Source organism: Alosa alosa, chromosome 12 (genome assembly GCF_017589495.1).
Source record: "Alosa alosa isolate M-15738 ecotype Scorff River chromosome 12, AALO_Geno_1.1, whole genome shotgun sequence".
Taxonomy (NCBI): domain Eukaryota; kingdom Metazoa; phylum Chordata; class Actinopteri; order Clupeiformes; family Clupeidae; genus Alosa; species Alosa alosa.
Genome location: NC_063200.1, coordinates 20671037 through 20698792, shown reverse-complemented (window position 1 = coordinate 20698792; position 27756 = coordinate 20671037). Strand labels below are relative to the sequence as shown.

Below are 27756 nucleotides of genomic sequence, written 5' to 3'. Positions count from 1 at the left end.
TTGTCATTTACCATATCGGTAATGAGAATTATTCTGGATCTTGCTACTATAACATTCAAATAAAGTTATATTAAATTGTTTTACTATAATACTTTTATCAGAAAATAAAAGTTCACATTCTATTCAGTCACTTAAATTAAAAAATCAATCAAATGAGGTAGATAATATTTTGTCGTGACTGTGCCATCAGTGTGTGAGTGTGTACATAGCTTTGAATGCTCAGAGGAGTGGAAAATCCCTATATAATAAATGCAGTCTATTGTCATTAGTACACCTAAGTTCACTTGTAGTGCATCTAAAACTTTACTACTTTTACACCTTAAAAATACTTATTATAAACTGAAAGTGGGCCAATTTAGTCTGAAGAAGCATTAAAATAGTACATTTACAAGTATACCACAAGCACATTTATACTAATAAACTTACTATATAAAGTAAACTTGGGAATTATACTTCAACTGCAGTTTACTTAATAAAATTAACTTAAGTATACATTTTTTTTGGTATGGGGAAGTAAAGAGGTAAGCCTACATAATAAATGGGCTCACATTATTGGGGCAGAGATAGAGAGAGTTGGGGGAGAGAGAGATGACAGAAGAGAATCAAACTTGAGTGTAGTCACTGGTTTGCCATGGTGACAATGTGGACAAGGAAGCATTGAATCTATCTATCTATCTATCTATCTATCTATCTATCTATCTACAGGTGAAGGCTGTTTTAAGTTGATATCCTCAAAGAAAACTTCCTGGGGAAAATACCAATGCATGCAAAGCAAAAGTATTTCAATAATAAAGTAAAATATTAAACCATTAACTGACGGGGAGTCAATTAGTTAGTCAGAGGTCAAGAGGTCAGAGGTCAAACACACTATAGTTTGATAAACAGACTGAAGACTGCAGGTGAAAAAGCATCCAGAGAGACCTGAAACAAAACGTCTTTCATGAACTGATAATTGACAAGATAATTTAACTCCTAAATATATAGTTAACTTTGGTCATTTCAGGTGATATACATTAATTTCGTAAGCCAGGTAAGAACAGTGGGGGAGAGTGGCATAGGATGAGGCACAGGGTAAGGTGGCCTACCGGTATCTTGGAAACCAAACAAAAAATGTTCTCATGTGACTATAAATTTAGTTTGTTTTCTCCATTTTCATCTTCCTTCCTATGAAAGACAAAACCATATGGATGAGGTGTTTAGCATCTTTTTGCCTCAGTTTGTTGCCCATCAGTTTGCCTGCAATTTGAGTCAAAAATGTCATTCAAAATGGAAATGCACAGTGACTATTTGACTATTACTACTGCCAAGTCAGACACAATTGTGTCTCATTTACAAAACAATACTTCAATATTTCACAAGAGTATATGCATCATCTTTCAGAAACCCACAGTGGGGAGTACTGAACAGAAGAATGGACGATACATTTGGATTGGTTTTCCTTTTGCCTTTTTTTTAATTCTCTGCCATGATCTCACAAAAAAGAAAATCAAAAGTACAATATAAATTTTTGAAAATCAATACAATGAGTACATTTTATCTTCTTAAACAGCAAGAACACTGAGCAAAACACCAAAGCGGGATTGAACTGGTGATCTGCCCAGTATAGCTTGCCTCTGCATTTTCGGTTTCATAAAATATGGCATTTTGTTTTTGCAACAGCAAACTCCCATTTCCTACCTTGATCTGACATGTGTCTAGGCGAGGGTGCTTACCAAAAATACACAGTACAAATATAGTCCAAAAGTGAGTTCTGATTAAAAAAAAAAAAAAAATTCAGATGGTAAGCATCAAGTCTGCTTTACTCTAACTGGTTGCAGTGTTCCACTGAAAGACCCCCAAATTCAAACACATTGACTGTCATTCAGTGGACACGGATTACGACCAAACATTAGGATACAGGTAATCAAGGGGCTCACATTAAGGTTGGGGTAGAGGAGAGAGACAAAAAGACAGAGACAGAGAGAGAGAGAGAGAGAGAGAGAGAGAGCTGGAGAAGACATGACAAAATAATGAAACAAACTTGAGCTCAGTGTCTCAAAACAGATATGGTGAGCAACCCCGAGACAAACTCGTCTTCAGTTTAAATACAGAGCTGTGCGCTTCAAAACAGAGCTGTGCACTTCTCGTCGTAGGTCGACAAAAACCGACAACTAACCAATGAAGACTGCTCACCAATTCTTCCCCTACTTGGCTAAATGTATTTAAGTTATGCCATGAACATGTACCACCATGTACCAATGTCCCATTTCCCCCTTGTGTTATTAAAAGCCACCATCCACTATAACGGCAATTGGGGGAACTCATTTAGTGCCAGAGAAATTCACAGATTCAACAGAAGGCAAAGAACAACAACAACAACAACAACAACAAAAGAAGTGATGCATTGCAACACCAACAGCGTTGCAACACCACCCACAACGCAAAAGGATCTGACTGCAGTGGTCTCGTTTAAGTTGTCTGCCATGGTGACAAGGTAACGGTGTATAAAAATGCCAGTGTTTCATCTGGCTGAACTTATGTCTATATTACTTAAAAAAAAAAAAAAAAAAAAAACAAGGTGGATGAGTTGACGTGTGCCGGGGGGTGGGTTAACCAAACCGATGCTGTAACCGAAAGTTTTGAGTGTGGTTGGCAACTCAAGTGCACAGATCTGGACGCAGCAGAGCAAAGGAGAACAGGATCCTGGGATCTGTGTGTGTGTGTGTGTGTGTGTGTGTGTGTGTCCTGGAGGGTGGCGTTGTTGTTGTTGATGGTGGTGGTGGTGGTGGTGTCGGGTAGAGGTGGTTCACAGTGCCTTTTCACCACTCTTTTTTCTTCTCGTCCATGGAGACCCCTCCGGGCCCCAGAGCCACAACCAGCAGCAGGCCGCCGATGACCGACGTGGTCTGGAAAAAGTCGTACTTGAGGAAGTCGTGCATGGGCTTGTAGGCAGGCACCGCCCAGAAGGCGTTGAAGTAGACGTTGATGGCCAGCAGCCACACCACCAGGGTGAGAGCGGCCAGCTTGGTCTTGAAGCCAATGGCCACCAGGATGATGAGGGCCGTGCCCACCATGTTCTGCAGAATCTGCAAGACAGTAACAAAAAGAGGAAAGATATTGAGGACAACTAGTGAAGGTGAAATGCATTTTGTGGCATGTAGCAACAGATGAAATTAGAATAAAACTGAACTGAATACCATAAAATGTTTTTTTTTTTTTTTAATTCTCGTGTCTCTGGCTTCTCTACCGTCTATCATCAAAACCGCAGCCCACACACCACTAATGTACATATACACTAGTCTGTATAAATTCATAATATAATTTTGAAGGATTATATTACTGACACCATTTAATACACAATCCCTTGACTAATTTTATCAAATCATGTCTTGGGACAATTTTATTCATCAATTGAAGTTGAACACTATGGGCCCCATCATGACATTCTAAAGTGCATCGTCACTCGTCAAAAGTCTATTCAAATTTAGTAGGATGTCCAGTTCACATTGGGAGGGGTTTCGCTATCAAAAGTGGAGCGCATGGCGTAACAAGGTGTTCCTAGATCTTTTAAATCAGTCATATGGGTGTGTTTGGGGCGTAACATCATTTTAAACCAATGAGAATGACATCTGTCATTCCCTTTAACGGCGCAACGCGCAATATGTCAAATAAATGCATCGGTATTTTGGCATTCAAAGGCGCATTTGAAGGAGGCTGCTTGCGAGACCGTATAGAATAGTCATTCTTAAACCATGCTTTACTAAAACCTAGCATAGCCTTCACGTATTTGCACTCCTCTATTTGAACTCATTGGCAAAGTGAAACTAACTTCACCAAGGAGTCAGTCAACGACAAGACAGTTATATGCAGTTACTTTCACTATTGACTGACAATGGGTTACCACCGAAAACATGGAAAAAGCCCTAATATTGCTCAAATGACTGAATAAAACAACATTTATCCGGCAGAGGAGTTGCTTATATCTCGTGACAGTGCGTCTTCAGCTGTGCTCCATATGTGTCTCTCGCCTCTCGCCTAATCACTTTTAACAACTGACAGACTGAGAAAGTAATTTGTCCCCAGGGCCATTGAACTGTTCAATGCCTCACTTAAGGGAAGAGGAGAGATAGACTTCTCTGCATAGTCTGTCTGCCTCTTCATCCCCTCCATGTTTGGTACTGTCTGTCCACTAGCCACTTGTACCACTGTCTTTATGCCTCACTGTTTGCGTGCTATATTAGCACATATGCATAACCCCCTCCATGCCACAGCCGAACTGTGGCCACACTTATACATTTTCTTAAATAGTTAAATATATAGATATATAGACTTTACTTTACTTTATTTCTGCATTGTTGCACTATTGACTTACTCATTTGCACTATCACCATGACTACTATCACCATTGCACTACCACCATGACATTCACACAGAGCACCTTAGAGCACCTTACCATACCTTACTATGCACAGAGAATCACAGGCTAAGTCCCTGCCTCAGTCATTGCAAGCGCCTCTGATTTATTAATCACCACTATGTGGATTCTGTTTTTAGAATTGATTTAGATTAAGTGTTAGTATAATTTGTAATTTTGTTATTTGTATTTTAGTATATTTTTATATATTGTATTAAGTGTTAGTATAATTTGTATTTTAGTATATTTAGCATATTCTTTATCTTCTACTGTCCTTACTGCTTAGTTGTGTTTTTATATTATATACTTTAATTACTCTTCTGCTGTTAAAGAATGTGTTTGTGTCGTATGTATGCTGCTGAGACCTTGAATTTCCCCTGGGGATCAATAAAGTATCTATCTATCTATCTATCTATCTATCTATCTATCATGCCTGAATTTATTCAACACATTCACTTCCCTACACGTGGTGACAACACACTGGATCACTGCTACACACAGTTCAAGAACAGTTACAAAGCGAAGTCTCTACCAGCTTTCGGAAAATCAGATCATGCCGCTGTTTTCCTACTGCCTATGTACAAACAGAGAAGTCGGACGGACCCCCAGTGACAAAGGAGGTCAAGCTGGACTGACCAATCGGAAGCCAGGCTACAGGGCGCCCTTAGCAACGTTGACTGGGAGATGTTCAAGGCGAACTCTGCTGACATCAATGAGTTTACGGAAGTATCATTGAGTTACATCAATATGCTAACTGATTCCATCATCCCAACTGTAAAGATCCAAGCTTCCTAACCAGAAACCATGGGTGGATAGAGAAGAGAACAGCATTAAAGACACGCACCATGACTTATAATGCTGGGCTTATTTCAGGGATATGACGGATTACAAAGCAGCATCTTATAGTTTACGTAGTGCAATTAAAGATGCTAAGCGGCTATAGAGACAGAGTTGAAGCTGATTTCTTGGAGGGTGATCCAGCACGAGTGTGGAAAGGACTCCGAACCATCACTGGCTTTGAAAGAAAGTCCCCTCCTATGATGAATGTGAGTAAAGCCCTCCCTGATGAACTTAATGCTTTTATGCTCGCTTTGACATGAAAAACACAGACTATATTGGACTAGCTGCAGCATGTGAAGCAAATGAGGATGCACCTTTCTGTGTCTCTGAGGTCGATGTGAGCAATGCCTTTAGGAGGGTAAATTGTAGAAAAGCTACTGGACCGGATGGAATTTCTAACAGGGTTTTGAAATCCTGCGATGCTCAGTTAGCTCCTGTGTTCACTTATATCTTTAACACATCATTGGCTCAAGAGACAGTTCCTACTTGCCTCAAGCAGTCTGTTATTGTTCCAGTACCCGAAAACAAAAGTCCATCATGTCTGAATGACTACCGCCCAGTAGCCCTGACGCCTACAGTGATGGTGTTTTGAGAAGCTTGTGAAAAACATTATCTGCTCATCCCTCCCTGCCTCCTTGACCCCCTCCAATTTGCTTACAGAGCCAACAGGTCTACAGAGGATGCCATCTCAAACCTCATGTACACCACCTTAACTCACCTGGAGGAGGGGAATGGGAATTATGTGAGGATGCTGTTCATTGACTTTAGTTCAGCATTCAACACGATAGTACCTCTCACCTTGGTCACAAAGATGAAGGCCTTAGGACTGAACACCACCCTGTCTCACTGGATATTTGACTTCCTCACCAACCGTTCACAAGTGGTTAGAGTGGGGGGTCTGACATCTGACTCATTAACCATCAGCACTGGTGCTCCCCAAGGCTGTGTTTTGAGTCCACTGCTGTACAACATCTACACACATGACTGCAAAGCCAACAGTAGTCATACCTCCATCATCAAGTTTGCAGATGACACAGTGATCTTGGGCCTGATTAGTAACAACAATAAACAGTTCTACTTGGATCAGGTTGATGAGGGTGGCACAGTGGTGTCAATCTAACAGCTTGACACTGAATATCAATAAAACCAAGGAAATGGTAGTGGATTACAGAAGGCAGCAGCAGAACTACAGTTACACCCCACTAATGATCAGCGGGCAACCTGTAGAGAGTCACAAGTTTTAAATACCTTGGTGTCCACATTACTGAAGACTTAACATGGACTGTTAACACTCAATATGTTCTGAAGAAGTCCAGACAACGACTCTACTTCCTTCGTCAGCTAAGGAAATTCAAAGTTTCTACATCCATCATGAAGGCCTTCTACACTTCAGCTGGTTGAGAGTGTTCTAACTGGTAGCATCATCACCTGGTATGGGAACTCCACAGTTAGAGATTGTAGTACTCTGCAGAGAGTAGTGCGGCTCAGCTGAACGTACTATAAGAACTCAACTCCCTGCTCTACAAGATATCTATTCCAGAAGAGTACTCCTAAGAGGCCAAAAAGATTCTGAAGGACTCTTCTCATCCTAACAATGGATTATTCCTACCGCTGAAATCAAGAAGACGCCTATGTAGTCACAAAGCCAGAACTGAGAGACTCAGGAGAAGTTTTTATCCCCAGGCCATCCTCCGGACTCTGAACTCACACTATACTGACTTTTGCACACATTCACCCTCAGCACTCATGACCCCTCCCCCACACACACACACACCCACACACACCTACAAGACTTTTAGCACTTTTACATCCCTCTCCCTATGCTACAGACCTTTTTTTTTATTTTCTTATTTCATCACACGCCAAAACACACACACACACACACACACACACACACACACACACACACACACACATCTGACTTTCTCCAACTTTTGCACACTTTTTTTATTTATTATTTTTGATTTCTCCTCCATCTACCCATGTCCTTGATTGCCTAGCCTTTTCTGCCCCCCACCCCACCCCCATCACACACACTTACATCATCACTGTCATCACTTCACATACATACAGCACTCCTCTACATACTTGCTGCACACTGCCCCCACATACACAGCACATTGTCTTCAGGATCTTCTCCAACACACATCCTCTACATACTTACAACACACTGCCCCCACCTACCCACACACACACACACACAGTCACTGCTCCACCCCCCACACACACACACACATCTTCACTGTCATCACTCACATACATTACATACAGTACTCTGCTTGCAATAGTAAGTCCCTGACCCCCAACACACACACACTTACATCATCACTGTCATCACTTCACATACATACAGCACACTGCTTGCTACAGTAAGCCTCCTCTACATACTTGCTGCACACTGCCCCCACATACACAGCACATTGTCTTCAGGATCTTCTCCAACACACATCCTCTACATACTTACAGCACACTGCCCCCACCTACCCACCTACACACACACAGTCACTGCTCCACTCCCCTCCCGCCCACACACACATCTTCACTGTCATCACTCACATACATTACATACATTACATACAGTACTCTGCTTGCAATAGTAAGTCCCTGCCCCTACATACACAGCACATTATTTCATCAGGAAGCTTCTCCAACACACATCCCTGTAATAATGCGTCCAAGCGGATGGTGAGACTCCGGCAATGAAATTCAAGTTGATGTAATCTCCTTTTTTTTATTAGTATTAATATTAAGCTACCGGCAGGTTTATGCAACAGACAAAACAGGAAACAAAAAAACACTGATACAAAAAGGAAAACAAACACCGGGACAATGCCCACTAGGGTCTATGCCTACCTCAGAGGCCTTTCAACAGGACCTCTCACTCCTGAGAAGGAATCCCTCCCCTGACTGCGCTCTGCAGACACCATTTAAAACACTGGACTAAACCATGCATAGCAACAAATCAATTAATTCAAATTCACCACCCTTTGGTTAACACATGACATAGGCAATACACATTACTAACAATCGTTCATGATATTTCCATACAATGTCATAATAAACCTCACTAAGCACCAAATAATATTACCACTCTAAACCCACCTGCGCCAATAAGCGCTCCCACGTCTGGGCGCGAAAGATGCGCAGAAAAGTGTCCCTTGCCCAATACTCCAGTTTGCCCCCTGCACCTGGAAAAGTGTCCCTTGCCCAATACTCCAGTTTGCCGGAAAGCAACTGAAGCACCGAGAACAGGCAAGTACATACACACAATCATACATACACTCGGACAAAGCACTTCCATCTCCCAGCTAGTAAGCATTGATGTTATAATGCGCGCTTTTAGAGAACGCTTACATTACTGATAAATAGATACGCTTCAACCTCTATACCGCATATCGCGGCTTTGATTCCCTGTATGTTTCCCTTAAACCAATTTCTAGTTTAACTTAACCCCCGTCCTGACACGCCTCAGGTCTGTGGCATTCACAACATGTTATCAAACAAATCAACATCGCAACATGATTTAATAGCGCTGTCTTTGTGCAAATGTTTGTAAAGTCATTGTTCCCGTTACGCCGGGAAAGCCACCTTTGCCAGTGACAGACGCACTGCGCTCTGTCACAATCCCCAACATACTTACAGCACACTGCCCCCCAATACACAGCACATTGTCTCATGAGGAAGCTTCTCCAACACACATATTGCACACTGCCCTCTCCCCACATACACAGCACACTATCCCATCTCCCCTGTCATCCCACCAACACACACACCAAGACCCCTGGCAGTTGGGTTAGCCCCTTGAGCCGTGGATCTGCCCAAGGTTTCTTCCTTGGTAAGGGAGTTTTTCCTTGCCCCTGTTGCTCTTGGGTGCTCCTTGTTGGTGCCCCCACCCAATCCCAATCCTCCCCCACCTTTTTATGCAGCCCTTGCCACTTAATCTACTAAACCCCTCTTCTACTGCACTTTTTACCCCCATTAATGCACAAATAGGCTGACACCAGACATAATTTCACTGCATTTCTTACTTCCAGTAACTATATGCATGTGACAATAAACTTCCTTGTATCCTTGTATCTATCTAACCGTCATTACCAATTTGCAAATGATGGTGAATAACTACTCATTATGAGATGTACAGTATTTCGTAATATCTTTGTTCTAATTATGTTTCCCATTGTAATCGTGCAATTGGTAATGCTTTGCATGGACGTGCGCTGGTGTGCGTTCATGAATGATAGAAGGATGGTGTGCACCTGCCAATATGACTGTTGACATGCGCTCTTAAAATAGCATATGAACAACTCGCCATTGACTTCTGACCAGGTTTAGGTGGTGTATGATAGCGATTTTTAGACAATGCGCTAGTCCCCTCCCTAGGTTGTTAATTGCCACACCCCTGGGCGCAATGCTTAAAAAATAAAACGTGCAAAATACCGAATTCAACTTCGCGCGGGTGAAAAACGAACTTTACACCATGCGCTGGTGACCCAAAATACAGCCCTATACCTCAGAAAAAGATTAAAAAACAACAGCCCACCATTCTAAAGACATACACTTCTTTGCTTCTGAAATGTATAGCATTGTGTTATTTCAATGCATTCAGCTTTAGTGAATCTCTGTTCTATCAAAGTCCTTTTAGGCAAGTCCCTCCACTCGGCGGCCATATACCAACATTTTATGAGCACTCATCGGGCACAGTTTTGGGTCGAACTGCACGTGCGCAAGGCTTCACGACACCAATCTTGCTCCAGCGGCGAGATCACAACACATGATTGGCACGAGGTCTTCACAACACACCATATGATTGGCTCAATGTATTCACATCACACCACATGATTGGCTCAATGTATTTACATGTCGACATTTTGCCGAGGAAGGGGTGGGATATGTGTAGACAACGGCCATATTGGCATGACAAACTAGCCCCATGCATTTCTATGGAGTATTTTTTGAGTGCTGTGTCTCCACATTAGAAAGTCTCTGGTTCTATGGAGTCAGCTCCTTACACTCTCCTGCCATCTAGTGGCAACAGGTGAAAACATGAGATTGAGTAAAAACCAGTGACCCTTGCGCGAGAGAGCCACCCTAGCAAACAAGAAACACTCCAAGTCTTTGTCTGCAGTAACTGACAGAGCGTCTACAGGAATTTCACACTCTGAACACTTTTGCCTACAGGGACTGTAGAGTCTGGCCTGAGGTCATATCCTAAAGTGTGTCTGTGTCTGTCTCTCATTCTCTGTTGGAGAATGAGAGCTTAGGTTTACAAAGGTCAATAACACGCACAGAGAATGATGACCATGTTAAGCACCTAGATGAGAAAAAGGGCAGGCTAACTGAACTACTTGGTGTCAGGGCACAAGGGCCGTTCGTACACTCCCGTTTTCAGAGTGTTACCCTGATGTATGCTCCAACCAAATTTTTCTTCAACTTGGGAAAGAAAAATAGAGTAGGATAATGCACACCTTAAGGTCAGAAACAAGTCAGGAGCTGTCTGAGCCTGCTCAGATACGCAATTATGCGAGATCTTTTTATTCTAAGCCATATGAAAGTGAATTGGGGTCTAATGGCTTCTTGCCCAATGGATTTCTTAACAACCTGCCCAGAGTCATGCGGAGACGGACAAAGCGCTTGATGAGCTTGCGCTTGATGAGCTTGATCAGGCCCTCATGAGCATGCAGAACGGCAAAGCTCCCGGTATCGACAGGTTACCGATCAAGTATATATAAAGTACTCAGGACAGGTATTGGGAGGGATCTCCTTGCAGTGCTCCGTGAGAGCTTGAGGGAAGGATGCCTTCCCCTTAGTTGTTGCTGGAAGATTATTACACTATTGCCTATGAAAGGTAACCTGCAAGAAATAGGTAACTGGCACCCTGTCTCCTTGTTATGTTCTGACATGAAGATATTATCCAAGACTCTGGATATAAGGCTGAAGAATTGGTCATGTAAAGCATTCAGATCAGTCCAATTGTATACCTGACCAATCCATTTTTGATAACATAGAGTAGTCAGAGACCTAATGACTGTTTAAAAAAACTTGGGTATTAATGTGGGGCTGATCTCGTGTGTGTATTTATGGTCCACTTTAGATTCCTTTGGTTTTAGCCCGGTCCTCACAGCAATGGTCAGAGCTATTTATTGTGATATTGAAAGTCTTTTGAAAATGAATGGAAGCCTTAGCGCACCTTTCAAGGTTAAAAGAGGGGTCAGGCAGGGGTGTCCAATGTCAGGCATGCTGTTCTCCATTACAATTGAACCCCTGTTACACAAGCTAGTGTACTGATCTGAGGGGTGTCTCTTTAGATTTCTGTACTGACCGTTTCTTTTTGTCTGCTTATGCAGATGATGTAACGGTCTTTGTTAATTGAAGGGATGATATCAATGTGTTGGAAAATATTGTGCATGATTTAACCTGCCATCATCTGCCAAAGTGAACTGGGGGAAAAGTGAAGCTATTTGGGTTGGGGAGGTGGAATAAAGTGGCACTGATTTGCCGGGTGGGTTGGTTTGGAAAATGTGAGGGTTCAAATATCTGGGTGTGTGTACCTGGGTGATGATAATTTTGTTCAAAAGAATTGGGATGGGGTCTTGGAAAAGGTTAAATGTTGTTTGGGGAAAACAAAGTGGTTACTCCCTCAATGGGGCTGTTGCTGTAATAAATCCAACTATAAGTGACATCTGTTGATTTTCATTTTGATGTTTTATTTTGTGGTTTTGATTTGATTTATTAGACTGATCTGTTAGTGGTGCCCTCAGTTGTCATTTAAAAAAACTCTCTCTCGGCAAAAATATATCTATAACATTAAATATATAAACAGTTGTTGTGGCTCACCGAGAAGAAGCTGGAGTCGAAGTGCAGCAGGGTCATGAACATGAGCACGAGGAGCACGCGACCGCCCAGCTGCATGTACTGCTTGGGGGAACTCTCGCCCATGGAGGGCACGCCGGCAAACATGCTCTTCCCCTCCGACCGCGACTCTGCCAATAGCAGCAGCAGCCCTCCACCCAGGGCTAGGTTCCTGCGGAAAGCCAAAAGAAATTAACAAACAAACAAACATAAAGAAATGTAAACAGCAGCACTGCCATCAACAAGAGAAACGAAGTTCTTCCAGAATCCCATCAGACTTGCAGAAGGAAAGATGCGTGAGGGCATGTGTGTATTTGTTTGTGTATGTATGTATACAGTATATGTGTAGTATATGTGTGTGTGTATGTATGTATACAGTATATGTGTGTGCGTGTGTGTGTGAGGGCATACCTCATCAAAAACTTCAAGTCCCATAAGATGCTGTAAGCAACAGTCTAGAAGAAAAAAAAAAATACATGAATTAATTTTGATAGTAATGATAGTAAATTAATTTTCATTGGGAACTAAATTAGCCATTATATACATATATATTAAACATCTTTTTATTAAATAATTCAAATGTTATCAAAGGAGAGCTAAATGTAAAATGTAATGATATTACTACCAGTAACTATACTGGTAGTTGCTGAATTTTCCCAAATTGACTTAACCCAACTTAACACATCAGACATTAAGAAATAGACCTCTCACCTGTAGTGCGATGATGCCAAATAAGCCAAAGCAAGCATACTGTACAAAATTTCTACTGAGGATAAGGACACAGCCACCTGTGAGAGAGAGAGAAAGAGAGAGAGATATGGGCAGTTAAACTATGCCTCCGTTGGCTTACATAAAACATACCAACGTAACCTCTGGCCTTATTACACCTACTCGACTTAATCTAAGGACCACCGGTGCTGCTACAACCCCTGCTTGCAAAGCTAGAGACACGGCTGCAAAACGGAAGGGAATTTATGCTAACATATAAATCAGTCTGATCAGCAACTCATTAGCTGCGTTCGAAATGTTCACTCATTCACTATATAAGGCACTATGTAGTGGTTCAGCAATATAGCAAGCTCTAGGCCTATATAGTGAGTGAGTTAACATTTAGTTAACATTTAATTAACATTCAAACACAGCTATTGTGTTTTCTTCTCCCCTGGTTTCCCCATTCTTCTCCATGGTAGGAAGATGTGTTCTGCTGCAGTCTTCTTTAAATGAAAAGGAACTTGTATATCGCCAGAGGCAGACATGTTACACTCTTGAGCTTTAGCCCACTGGCTTTATGAAGTACCTTAGAGTCAGCATCAGTCCTCATAATCAATCACAATTTAAAAAAAAAACAATAATGATGTGATTTCTGGCTGTGGTATTATTGTGGAGTAACATGTGCAACATTGTGTCATATCTGAGGTTATGAGCTAAGACCAAGTATGAACGGTTTGGTTTTAGGGGACGCATTTCAAGTCTCTGCACGCTCAAAAACAATTCCTCTGATCTCAACAGTTTAATATAAGAGAATTTCAGATTATGAAATCCAGGGAGAGGCCACAAAACAGCTATATAAATGTTAGATAGGCAACAGCTATATAAATGTTAGATAGGCAACAGCTATAGAAATGTTAAATAGGCCACAGCTACAAAAATGTTAAAACGAGTGTGTGGGCTACTTCAGAGTGTGTGGCTACCCTGTTCTTATTTAAGATAAGTCTAAAACAACCTGCAAGTTCAAAATTTGATGCTTTCTCAGGTTCAAAGTTCTCTGCTTTCTTAGGCTAAACTACCTGATGATGGTAATTGCTATGAATTCACATGCAGTGGTATTACTTATTACACTTATTGCACTACATATTTTCTGTGCATGATTAATTAACAGCCATTTTAGTAATTTAACTACATTTACATTTATTCATTTAGTTGATGCGTTTATACAAACATGTAAATTATACCTCTAGGGCCATTTTCTACTGAGCAACTCCAGGTTAAGCGTTTTGCACAAGGGCATAATGGTGGAAGCCAGGAATTGAACCCACACTTTACAGGCTACTGCATGCTAGCACAGCTCCTTAGCCACTAAGCTACCACTGCCCCCAAACTAAATGTTTCACTGAATTCCCTGTGGGATTATTTTGTTCCTCTTCCAAGTATGACACAAGAGATTGCCACTGGGAACTACACCCTTCATTCTACGCTTTATCCCAATCTCTAGCTTACACCCAATATAGACAAGGCCACATGCCCCACCCTAGACACAGGACTAAGAGCAGGCCCCCATGATGCATGCCAGATCTCTCACACACACAGACGACCTCTGTGTTTGTGTCAGTGAGAAAAAAAAGCATGTGTGTGTGTGAGAAGTCCATTCTCACCCAGCTGTCCTACGAGGTTAATGAGCACGAAGCAGGTAGCCAGGAAGTAGCCACATCCCCACGTGGCCTCAATGTAGTCCCTTTGCTCATTCCACTGGAACCACATGCGGATGCCATCCTCCAGGAAGGTGCTGATGAGGCACAGGCGAGCCAGGTGAGGCAGGTACTGCTTGGTCACCCGCAGGAACTATGGAGACAGGAACCAGAACCAGAACCAGAACCTGGGTTAGACCAGTCAAACCTATTTCTGTATACTGCTCATGTGTGCGAAAAGACTATGTTTACATGCACCTCACGATCCCAATTTTAATCATATTCAGCTATGCAATAGGCTACGTGCACGAAAGGCTTGTGTGCTCGTTTGTTTCCGGTGGAGCCAGGTGTGTTTGAACCTGCCGCTATTGTTAATGCAATTAGTGTCTACATGGACCCGGTTGGGTCTTGCACTAGAAAATTAGCATGTTACGACAAAAAACGATTTATGTGTGCGTTAAAATTGTTATTATTGGGCAAACAAGATATTCAGTGTCAAAGTGAAGATGTAAGGAACAGAATATAACAGAAAATACTGTTATAACACAGTAAACGCTCCACCAGAAATAATGAGCATACAGGAAGAGCCTTTCGTGCACCTAGTCTATAGAAGGCCTGATGTACAACAATCACTGCATTTACATGCAGTTCAGTATCCTGTTTATGATCCGGATTTGGAAGTATGCTGGTTTTGTGTTTGCTCATGTAAACACCATAATTAACACTGCCTGAACTGATGCTGTTTGGGTTTAAACCCCATATTTTCATGTGTATTGCATGTCCTGTTTCAAATTAGGCTATTTTCCAAACTGCTGCAACTGTAGAATATATGAAGACCGCGGAGCGGATGTCAGAACACATCCTGACCGAGTGAACCAAAATGAGATTTTTTACTAGGCTACCCTCGCCAATCTGTTGCCTACCCGCACACACTCACTCTCTTGGATATGCTGTGCGGGGCCGGTAGTTGCTAGGTGATGCTGATGGTTAAGGTAAACTTTCGTTTCGCAGGTCTGCATTACAACCAATCAAATAAGCGCATGCCTGCCTCCGACAGCTGGATACAATCAAGATAAATTAAAAAAAATTAGTAGGATTGCAGGAGCGGAACGTAGGTTTTATTGAAAGTGAAACTAGGGAATACTTAAAAAAAAATAGAAGTGCCTTTGCACCAAAAAAACAGACATTTGGTGTCCCGGGAAAGATTATAAAAAGATTATGTAATCTCACATAACAGTGATATTTTGTCAAATATTTTATCAGCAGCTCATAAAAACTAGTTCGGAGGATGAAAGCTGGCACTTGAGAACTGGAAGTATAACAGCAGAGAAGCCTGACCTAAATAATGACACACATTTGAGTCCATCTATTAAAAACACCAACTTACATCATCATGAGATTATCACTTGACATGTAAATTCAAATGGCTGGCAAAAATAAGTAGCCTATATATCTATCTGAGCCTGTGTTTGTGTGTGTGTGTGTGTGTGTGTGTGTGTGTTTTGTCTACTGGGAAATCCATCCTCAAGTATATAAATAGGCATGTCCTTAAACAGTTCATAAACAGAGACATAAAAAAACAATTAAACCATCATATAAATAAGTTCCTTTTGCTTCCATATGATTTTTAAAGTAATAAGATACTACAATAAAGCCACCTATTTCACAATACACTAACATATACTATGAATACTACTAATAACACTATGCAGTCTATGTCGATATCTGCTTCCACTATGTGTTCCACTATGTGCCCCCCCCCTTCTGTTGGTACAAAGAGTACTGCCTCCCACTTCCGACCCCGCCCACTGTGCAGTCCACATCAGCACTGCCAAACTCAGGCAGCCAATCACGACTCAACAAGTCCCCCCATGCGCCCATCGACTGCAATTCGGACAGCCAATCAGCCCTCCTATCAGAATTCTTACTCCATGGTTGCTTGTTAGGCAATGTGGGACACAGTCCACTGTTAGGTCTGCTTGGGTTCGGAATTCTTAGTGTTCTCTTGTTTCCAAAACATGCTGTGAACATGTCTTAGGAGTTAGGAAGTGCTTCTATTGCTCATCATGGCATGACGTTTAATATGAGTTATGAATTGCAGATCTCTAGGCAGGGCTTAGCACAGCATTCAAATTATCAGCATAGTCAAAGCTACTCCTTTGACTAACAAAACCTTGGCTGTGTAGTGAATATATCTCAAATTCCTTCAGCACAGTCAAAGCAACCGCTTTGACACACAAAGCTGTCTAATTCTAACTCTCATTAAACGTCTAAAAGACCGCAGACACAAATTTAGACATGTTTACAAAAGTCAATGTTTTTCCTGTTACAATGGTTCTCATTATTATGAATGCACACACATGAAAATGACACACCTGAGGCAATAGCAAATAAAATGCTATTAGTAGCTGGATTTGGTTTAATATGCAAGGACTACACTCCAAGGTCTAAAAAAACCTTTCCACCAGGGAAAAAGAACACAACTAATCATTTGTCCTTGGTGCGTCAGTCTCGATGCAAAAAAACAGAATCCTTGAAGGTATTTGGGTGCACACAAACATGAATTAGACAACGTACCTGGCATAGAAACACTCTGATATAGTAAAGCTAAGGCAAACCTGGCCAAGATAACAAACTTGCGCGACAGCTATAACTGGGTGACATTTTCATTCATGTAACCCTTCTGCTCTTTGTGCAAACTGTGTGAATGTACCCGATGTTACTATCAGAAAACCTGCACAAGCAGCTGAAAAAAAAAAAAAATCACTGACTTGCCAACTGCATTCATTCTATTTTGTAGTAGAGTGAAATAGGATTGCCAGTAAATCAGAACAAGCTGTCCCAATACTGATTTACTGCCATATTGTGAGAAAACACAAACACATATACAAGACAGAAGGAAACAGAAGTGAAGTAACCTGAACTGTAGAGGTTCTTGACACTTATCCCTTTATAGACTTGAGATTGTCATATGGATTCCAATTACATCCAGAGTTACCGCTTTCATCACGCAGATGTTTGAAGTCATGCACCCACAGTGACCCACAATCAGGCCCCAGTCCTTACCTAAACACAATGCCTACGTATTAAGATAAACTTTAGGCCAAGTCTCTCCCACTGAACACAAACAGTGGCTTTAAACGGTGTATTCTTTATTTGGTGTATTTGGAGGGGGGGGGTCAATGTTGCAACAGTTTTTAAGAGGCTTCTACTGTCACAGTCGAGCAAGACTGCTGTAGCAATTCAACCCTGTTATGGCTTTACAGACTTCATAGGAGCAACAAGCAAAGGTTTAAAAAGCTCTGTTCATACGCAGTACGCACCCCCTAATCACCCTCCTCCCATATACACACACCACATATTGTGCAATCATTGAATTGCAATTTCACCCATTTCTGAAAGGAACTTGTAAATAAGAGATTACAATTGTTTTATACGGTTACTAACATTCTGACGATTAATATTTGAAACGTAAGAATATTCTCATTTATTTTAAATGGCAAGTTTTTTTCAGGTTAGAAGTGAGTCATCAAAGTTTACTTGTAGGCCAACGTTATACGTTTCTAATAACGTTTTTCCACCAAACACAGAGGTTGGCTATGCTCAGCTTTTCTAACGTATCGTTATTACTTTACCACACCCGATTAGGTATTTATAAGAATATGCTACTATGTTGTATGTGCACATTTCACTAACTAATTCGTTGTGGTTGGCGTTTAAGAGATATAACGTTACGTCCTGTTATTTAAAGGCAATAGCTAAGTAACAGGCTAATGTTAAGTGTGCGTTAAAATGGGTTACATTAGCAGGCTAGGTAGCCCACTAATCTAGGTTGCTTGTCAACTTCTGTTGACTTGACGTCTAACGTTAACTAGCAAGCCAATATACGTTAACATTATCTAAAAAAGGGTAATTTACTGGCCAAAATGATGTAATAAGTCGTAGTTGCAGAAGTTTGGTAAAGGATGGCTAACATCACTTCACAGCTGACAGTCAACGCTATCATATAGCAGTAACATTACTTCGTAGGTTTAGCCAAAAGTACAGCACCGTTAACGTTAACTTGTAACAGTAACTTTTAACGGACTGGCATGTAATGTAGTTGTTGCTAATTAACGTTAGTTTGCCCTCTCAAAGCTTGACTGACATTAACGTTTGCTGACCAGATGCCGATTATGTTGCAGTGCAAATCAAGATAACTATAAGATAACGGTATCAATATTGCTCAAACGAAACACACTCTAACGTTAACAAGTCAAATGGACATCCTACGGTTAACATTAACATTACAAGCAGCGCCTTCCATGCATCTCCCAACAAGTGGTGAAAACAAATTTGCATGGGAGGAAATTCTGTTGCGATATCCACTTAATTCATCCGTGTTAGCGAAGGGCTATCCAGGCTAACAAGCAACAGTGTTAACAAGAGTATCTGAACGCTAACGGGATCCTAGCTAACCGACAATGTCATGAAATGGCTAACTTAAGGCCCATAGGACGCCTTAGCTAACGTTAGCCAATCTCATTCATGCACTGCAGCCTGTTCCACGAACATGTCTACGTTACTTGAGTGAAAATGCCGCTAAAGACAAATAAGTTACCTGATCCGCCACGTCTTCAGCCGTACTCATCATATCTTCCTGCCCCATGTCTGATAATTGCGAGGCTTACTACTGAAACGCGCTGTTTTACTCGAGATTTCTACCAATATTTAGAATGTTTTCTTCCACCACTCTATCTACCAGTTCCTGCCTGTCTCTTTAGACTAGGCCGCCTCCTCCCCACAATGCTTCGCGTGGCGACGATCTTCTTTCAGCACAGCTCCTGCGACTGTTTCATGCCACGTATGCTGAGAGTGGTCGACCGCGGTGTTCATTTGAACTGGACAGAAGTACACACGTTTATTTGTAATCATTAGCCTATTTTGAAAAACACTGATTAAATTGCAGCATTTGCAATGCTGTCACACTACATACTCCAGAAGTGCGATGTGTACTGATTTGTTTAATTCATTGTATTAATGTTTTATTAGTGTTTAAAAATGTTACAATTGTGATCTGCAGAACTGGAACACTGAGGTAGAAGACCATGAACTGAATGAACATATTTCAAATCAATTTTAGATTTAGATCAAAGGCCTCTTAGTAATAGCTTGAGGAGTGATCTATAGTGGTTCTGATTTAGAAAACAATGCACCTAACCCAAGTGTTTTGCCCATTAATTGACTAAGAAGTTACTTACAGACCTGATCTTGAATATGACAAATTGGGTTCACATGTGTAAAAAAAGGACAGATGCTGTAATATCTTGATAAACTATTAAATAATCATCAATATCTAATATGAACACTTAAAAGAGTGTATTAAAACACATTGATGAAAAGGTGACTGTACAAACCAATGTGTGAGTACAGCCTCTTGATGTTTGTCAGTGCTAAATGGTTACATCTCAGAATAATTCTACTGTAATCCTTGCATTTCCAAAGGCAGTAAACACAGTTACGTCACAAGACAAGAGACAGCAGTCACACCACAGATTTGCCAGTATCTGTACACAGTAATGAAGTATGCAAAGTTCTCTCTGAATCAGCATTAAGTTTAATGCTCCTGTTTGCACAGGTTGTCACTGGAGCTTGAACCACCAGAACCAACACCCACGCTCTGGCTCACCACAAAGGGCAGGTCTGCCACTGTGGCCTTCAGTGCGTCTGTGTAATTAGTCTTGGCCATCCAAACCTGCCTCCTGATGGCTACTGATGCAGCCATGGCCCTTCCTGATAACTCTGCTTGGTGAGAGGAGAGCTGGTGGGCAAACTGACCAATAAGCTTCAGCTCGTTGAGGACAGTCACAAAGCGCTGAGCAGGGTGGTCTTCTGTGATCTCCACTAGCAGTCGTTGCTGATAGTCCGACAAGTAACGCAGGTAGTTGGCAGTTTTGGCAAGCATGCCAGCTGTCTGGTATGTGCCCTCGGTCAGCATCTCAGTAAGGCGCCAGCGATCAGCCGGTACTCCCTGCTCTATACTGTCCGTGGGCTTGACCGCTTGGAAAATGGCAGACATGAACCTGTTGACTTGCGGCATCCGGTCATAGGCTAAAGCCTGGCTTTCATTCAGCCTGTACATCTCCGAGCACACCTCTCGGAACGGCTTGGAGCTGGCTGGGTTGGGCCACGTGCTTTGCACCAACTCCTCAAATTCAGACGCCATGGTTGGATCTGGCAGATTAGGAGATGTTTTGGGGAAAGTTACACCCAGGTATTTGGCTGCTCGTGCAATGAGACTTTGAAGCTCTTTGGCAGTGAGGATATCTTGCTTGGAAACTGCACCCTCAGCACGTGAAGGTCCACTCTGTCTCTCTGCCTCAGTGGTTGCCTCTGGTTTTGAAGCCGCCTCCTCCTCCTGTTTGATAATGGTCAAAGGAATGGAACCAGTCACCACAGCGTCACTGGTGGATCCAGACCAGTCTCTCTGTTCCTCGCCCTGAGAGGATGTGGACGGTTGGGGGACATGGACTGCCCTGCAAGCTGGGGCCGAGGAGACTGCTACTGCTGCTGCTGCTGCTGCTGCTGCTGCCTCCGAATCCTTCTTCTCCAGAGCCTCCAGGCGCCTCTCCATCATGGCCCACTGGATCTGCATGGCCTGCTGCTGCGCTTCTAGCTTCTGCTCCACCACCTGGAGAAGGCGGTCGTGCAGCTCCTTTGGCTTCTGAGACCGCCGGCCCTCTCGGCGCCTCCGCTTCTCCCTCAGGGCAGATGTGCAGGAGGAGTCTGAGGAACTCCAGAAAGGTGAGGAGGATGAGGACGAGGAGCACCTCCTCCTATGTCCATGGCTCCTGCTGAAGTGCTTCGAGCAGCGCGTGTGACACTTGGACAGGCGCTTCCTCTTGTGAGAACTGGTGGATAGTGGGTGGGATGTCTGGTAACTCAGAGATGGAGTGGAGTCTGCTGACTGTTGAATAGCGACATGGGACATAAAGGCCCCCTTCACTACACCAGCATCTGACTCGGCAGGTACAGGGGGAGGAGATAGAATAGTGAACATCACTGGCATAGTGGACGATGTGGGGCCAGGGGTGGCCACCACAGGCCGAGGGACAGGCTGAGTACTGCAGACTACATCCTGGACAGGTTTGGCGTCGGTAACAGACGCCGTTGTGGTCTCAGGTTTGGGTTGCGCCCCAGCCTGAGCGGCTTCGTGCTTCCGTTGCTGACTCTCGCGATGCATCACTTCCTGCACTTTTGTAAGGCGGTTGATGCAGGAGCTCCAGTCCATTTTGGCACAGTGAGGGCATTTTCCGTACTCCAGCACGGCCTCTTTCGCATGCTGAATGCCCAGACAGTGCAAACACTGCTCGTGGGTATCCTTGGATGGGATCTTGTGCTTCCGACAGGCGCACCATGTGAACCGCGGAGATGAGCTTGCCATGTTGTTTTAGTCGCTTAGATGTGGACTGCAACGAATATGATTCGAACTTCGATTGTGGAACTGAAATTCACTGAAAATACAAACAGATTTTGCTTTAATGTCGCGCACAGCAGCAACAGCAGATTCTGCACATCCTGCAGAGATGTTAGCTTGTGTTGCTAGATTGCTAGAGAGCTGTTTGTGTGTACAGTTAGCCATCTTACAATCACATCAAAACGTTGCAGTAAAATATATCTGAAAACCAGTCTCAAGATTGTGCATGTCTTACTCGCGTCTCTAACGGTAACGTAATGACTGCATGGCATTAGCTTTTGTCCGATTCCCTCTCTTAGCTTGTTTGTTTATGTTGCATCCCGACCACGACAGAACAACCATCAGCTAATCTCATTTCACTAATTTACCACTTTTTCGTCGAAATGCAAATACATATAAATTCCAGTGTGAAGGTTCATGATCTTACCGATGTAGCGTTTCAGGATAACATTTTGTTTTTATCTCCGCGACAAATCGAGATCTCCAGCGGACATGTGCGATTGCACTTGCAATGTCTCCCCCCTTCTGGTCAACGTCAGAAGCGTCACAAGCTAGAAAGAATTTTGGTGTCCAGACACCACAGCTACACCTCTGAAGAAGCGTTTGGACAAAGGTGTTTTCCACGATGCATCCCATGTTTACAGAATTATTCATTCTGACAACATGGCCTACCTTAACTACATGCCAATGGTCCACTCACTCCGAATAATGTTGTATGCTTAATAAAGTGCTTGTTTTATATACAATTTGAATTTAAGAAGAAAAAAAAAAAAGGACTTTTTTTTTTTACAAAAAAGAGTAGACTTTTTTTTTAGTCTGTGATGGCTGAGAGACAGAAACAAATCAGTCAGTCAATGATGAGAACACAATACTTTTATTTCCCATTTCTGACTTTGCCAATGAATTGAAACCCTTTCCTCTTCCTGCTGTTCTTAAATTTCTTTTTGAAGTCTTCAGGCTGCACCTGTTAGGGGAAAAAAAAAAACAGTTCATGGAATATTAACACAGACTAAACAACAAAACATTAACATGATGAAACAGAGCATGACTGAACCAGATAACAACATGTTTGTCTCGTATGCTGTATTATTTCTGACCTTTTTCCGTTTCTGTGGGGCCTGCTTCTGCTCCTCCTCAATGGCAGAAACCTCCATGTCTTCTTCATCAGTCTCAAAATCATCTCCATCTTCCTCCGCACCTGCTATTTTCTCTGGCTCCTTTACAGTGAATAGGGATGCTGTCCATAGAAGAGAAAGGGCTAATCAATCAGAACTGAGCATAGAGCACAGAACCACATTCATTATGGCATCTTTGTTTAATAGGGTAGATGCATTGAACAGTAACAATCCTACATTCAAGTCTTGTCACCTGAGCTACAGTGCATATAAAAATGATTAGCCCCCCTTTGGATATATTCCCCTTTTCTTGTTTTTATAAATGGAATTTTGGTCAGTTTAATTTGGCCTTAATTTGGCCTCCAAGTCACTAGTTAATCAGTATTCCTGGCTACAATGCCACCATGAAGACACAATAACTCTCTAAGCAACTCAGAGAAAATGTATATGGATGGATAAAAAAACGAAAATCCACTGGAGTTCACAGATATCCATCATTAAGGAATGTAAGGATTATGGCAAATGTGTAAATCTGCCTAGAGCAGGCCGTCCCCACAAACTGAGCGACCGTTCAAGAGTAATGCTGATGGGGGCGGGGCACCAAGGCACCCATGACAACTCTGGAGTTAAAAGCATCAGCAGCTCAAGTTCTTCACCAGTCAAAGCTCTATGGGCAAGTGACAAAGCTCATGTTTTGTCTCGACTAAAGTTCTGCTAAAGAGTTGGGAGACTCCAAGGTCAAATGGAAGAAGGTTCTTTGCTCTGATGAGAGCAAAATGTAGCTTTATGGCCATCAGACTCGGTGCTATGTTTGGCGGACACCAAACACTGCACATCACCACAAACGCACCATCCCTAATCTGAAGCATAGCGGTGGCAGCATCATGCTGTGGGGGTGCTTCTCGACAGCAGTCCCTGGAAGGCTTGTAAAGGTAAAGGGTCAAATGAATTCAGCAAAATATCTGGAAATTCTGGAGGACAATCTGATTCAGTCTGCAAGAGAATTACGATTTACGGGAAGTCGTAATTCTCTAGAATTACGGGAGAAGATTTACTTTCCAGCAAGACAATGACCCAAAGCATACAGTGAAAGCTACACAGAAATGTTTTATAGACAACAACGTGGATGTTCTTGTGTACCTAAGACCTCAATCCAATACAGAATTTGTAGCTGGACTTGAAAAGGGTTGTCTGCACCCAATCCCTGATTAACCTAGAGCTGTGCAATTAATCGAATTTCAAGCGATCACAAAATAGTATAATCAAGAAAAAAAACAATTATTTTGGGACATTCTGTGAAGAAATAGGGTTTTTGGAAATGCATACAATTTCAACTCATACAGAGCACTGACTGATTCACGCTACTTCTTTAAGCCCCGCACTCGACACGCCCCTTTCCTCTGTACACAGGCCACTCAAGCAGTTTGGGAAAAGATTGTTAAGGCAGATTTAGAATGTTTGTCTGGCAGTGAGCAGAGCCATATAAGGCTCTGGCAGTGAGGGGGTACAGTATTCTAGAATTCCGTGGCAGAGAGTTAAGTTACCCAGATCTGCCACGATTTCATGAATTAATACTTGCATTGCTTTGATTTTTAAATAAATGGACATCCCTCTCCATTTTCAAAAAACTTCTGAAGACCCAGCTCTTTAGAGAACATCTCCTCTCATAGCAACACTTCCAAGTCTTGCTGATCCTAGCACTCACCAGCCGTTAAACTGACACGTAACTGTTAAAAACAGCACTCACTGATGCACTTATTTTTACTGTACTCTAATGTTTTTTAAATTTTCCTAAAATTGTTGAGAATTGCTCTAAAACTTAAACTGTTTACCATGTTGTTAGTCACTTTGGCTAAAAAAGCGTCAGCCAAATGTAATGTAATGTAAATAATAAAAATACAAAAAGCGTATTTTAAAAAGTCTTATATTTCGACATGTATCTCACCACTGTAAGCTGCCAGCTCGACATGACTTCCATGTGTGTGTAGGGCAGATGGTCCTGAATCTGGCAATATCATTGCCATGGTGGAGGGGGACTTTGGGGCTGAGCAATTTACAGACATATGTGGTGTGCGCCTTCCAAAAATAAATGCCATTTTTTGAGTTAGTGATAAAAAATGACCGTTCTGCGCTCCATAGCTGTGACAACAACTGATCTGACTTGACCCAAGTTTTTGTGTTAGCCTGTGTGTGCACTCATGATGATTATCTACAACAATGTTTAAGAGACAGGTTTGCTCCACTTTGACTGAAAATGTTTTAGTCTTTACTCATGGGATGGCGAGCTAGCGCATAATGATGCGATATTCGCTGAATGTGACAAATCATTAACCTTTCAACCTACCATTGGAACAATTACATGAAGACCATTTACTAAGAAGCAATTGGCTTATTTGATCTCAAACAGTGCATCAGCCATCAACTAAATCTGATTTCCCTAATTTAACACTTCACATACACATCATAATCCATGGTACTAATGCAGATCTGTCAATAGGTTAGCCCTTTTATGACATGGCTGATGAGCCAAATCTGAGCTATTCGGCTTCACTTTTGGTTCAGTATCCTCAGTTGGTTCGAAGATGCAGACAAAAGAAAATATCATACTTTACTACAGCAAATATATCACACATTACAAGGCATTTCAGCACAAGAGCTGATATTGGCTTTTTCATATGGGTCAAGAGCTGATATTGGCTCTTTCATATGGGTCTTCTTTAGAAAATTCTGTTTGGTTATGTGTAAATAGTTTGACACGCATGTCAACATGCTGTTCAAGCAACCTACTGCTACAAACTAGAAGGTAACCAACAATCTCATACTTTTTCACTTCAGCTGTGGTTTTATAGAAAGAATGATTTGAGATGACAGCATTGAGCTCTATACTGATAAGGCACTTTCTGTGACACCTTACCAGTGCGTCTATTACAATTTATAAAAGCCTGAATAAATGATCACTTGACATGGACATAAAAAAGAAAGTTTAGAAGTTCGAAATGTGTTGAAATGTGTATTTTTCAGAATGGACACAGCCTACTCACGTGGGTAAAGGTCTGACAGGCTGTCTTCTGAATCGCTGCCCTCCCCATCACTGGAACTGGGCTCCCACACCTCCCCGTTCCTTTTTTTCTTATGGTTGTTTTGTCGTTTGTTTTCGCCGTCATCTTCCTCTCTGGGTCGCCTCTTCTGCCGGAGATGAGCAGGAACATATTCCACTCCCTGCTGCTGGCACTCCTTAACTGCACAGGTATGCCACACACATTTTTATTCCAGGCAAACATCACCTCTTAACACAGTGAACTAGCAAAGGTTAAGACAGTCATTCACTTTAAGGACAACATCAAAAGTATACATGAGAATGTATCCTTCCTGAGAATCTAATTGACATCAACAAAACATAAAACTATCTCTTCAAGATGATATCTAAAATGTGTCACTTACTGCAGATAGCATTATTTAGACTTAGACAACATTAATGTCCTCAAGGGGCAATTTTAGTTACTTGTGTTAGTGTTGATAATCAGAATTTATTAAAATAAACTGCTTGAATGTAACAGTAAATGTAAGGGAGTGATGACAAGCATACTAATCCATCAAGTCATGAGGCAAGAGGTCATGGTTTGTGTCTAGTTCAGTGTGTTAATGAAAAGGGGGAAATAGCCTACTGACATTTCTGCAGAGCTTTCTGAAAGCGTTTTCCATTAACATGCCTTAGAACATGGTGAGGAAGGCGATTGATATGTCGAAGGGTCAGCTTGCAAAAGAGATGATTGCTGTGGGACACATAAATATTGTACAAAATGCTGTGAGCGACTGGTACCATTACGGTCATGACATTGGGGCACTTTGCATTGCAGACTATCATGGCAGGAAAAGGCTGAAATAGATAGGACATAAAAAATTATTGTGCAGTAAGCATGTCAACGTTTACTTACGGCTCTTTGGTACTTGGTACCACGTGGGGCTCATATTGACTGTAATCAAATTCAGCAACAGCACTCAATTTCTTGTACTTTTTCCCCAAAGTGAAGTTCTTTAGTTCATTCAGGCTGCAGGGAAACTCGTGTCCATTCAAGGTACATCTGATCTGAGGTATGAAAATACAAGTGAATGAACTGGGAGCATTAACTTTGCCATACGCATCATACTTGGTCGACAACGGTCATTTAAAGTATCATGAACAACAACAGCATGTCTAACGTTAATGTTAAGATATAACGTAAGAGTGCAATGATAATGACTTAGTACTATCAGAGAAAAAACATTTACACAGTATCAACAAGGGGAAAAACGAGGTGCAAACCTTGTTGGCGTCTGTGGCCTGAAGAAAAGGGTGATTCTTAAGGAAATCTATGAGGTCTTTCGGTAGATCCGCCATTATCACGTGTAGCTCGGGCAAAGTTGGGAATACTTAAAAACGTAACGTTACAACAGCATGAAAATGTCACATAATTTTGCTTATATATACAGTCAATGTTGTTAGCTTTCCAGCATGAGGTGACAAACGTGTGGCGAAAACGACATACCAGAGAAGTTTTAAACAAGCTCTGGACACACTGTTTTGGTACTCTACTTCCGGGTCACACAGGTTTCAAAATAAAAGTTTGCTGTTAGACACATCTTTTTTAACACAACATAAATTACTTAAATGCAACTCCCCTTAAACTCACAAAAAGTTTTCTGAAACAAGTGGCCTAA

At 41.9% G+C, this 27756-nt stretch overlaps 3 protein-coding genes across 3 annotated transcripts; all 3 read right to left on the bottom strand.

Annotated features, from left to right (window-relative positions):
• Nucleotides 1-1429: 1429 nt before the first annotated feature.
• On the bottom strand, nucleotides 1430-19326 carry surf4 (surfeit 4). The gene is made up of 6 exons (XM_048259722.1): nucleotides 19088-19326; nucleotides 14455-14641; nucleotides 12794-12870; nucleotides 12494-12537; nucleotides 12068-12254; nucleotides 1430-3065 (listed from the first exon to the last, which is right to left on the bottom strand). The coding sequence occupies exons 1-6, from the start codon at nucleotides 19133-19135 to the stop codon at nucleotides 2799-2801; spliced, it is 810 nt and encodes a 269-aa protein (XP_048115679.1). The 5' UTR covers nucleotides 19136-19326; the 3' UTR covers nucleotides 1430-2798.
• A 739-nt stretch (nucleotides 19327-20065) lies between these two features.
• LOC125304691 lies at nucleotides 20066-22592 on the bottom strand. Its single transcript, XM_048259157.1, has 2 exons — nucleotides 22371-22592; nucleotides 20066-21980 (listed from the first exon to the last, which is right to left on the bottom strand). Exon 2 carries the CDS (start codon nucleotides 21908-21910, stop codon nucleotides 20084-20086), a length of 1827 nt encoding a protein of 608 aa, XP_048115114.1. The 5' UTR covers nucleotides 21911-21980; nucleotides 22371-22592; the 3' UTR covers nucleotides 20066-20083.
• A 206-nt stretch (nucleotides 22593-22798) lies between these two features.
• surf2 (surfeit 2) lies at nucleotides 22799-27632 on the bottom strand. Its single transcript, XM_048259035.1, has 6 exons — nucleotides 27362-27632; nucleotides 26994-27145; nucleotides 26728-26831; nucleotides 26100-26297; nucleotides 23041-23180; nucleotides 22799-22907 (listed from the first exon to the last, which is right to left on the bottom strand). Exons 1-6 carry the CDS (start codon nucleotides 27434-27436, stop codon nucleotides 22818-22820), a joined length of 759 nt encoding a protein of 252 aa, XP_048114992.1. The 5' UTR covers nucleotides 27437-27632; the 3' UTR covers nucleotides 22799-22817.
• Between the last annotated feature and the right edge of the window lie 124 nt (nucleotides 27633-27756).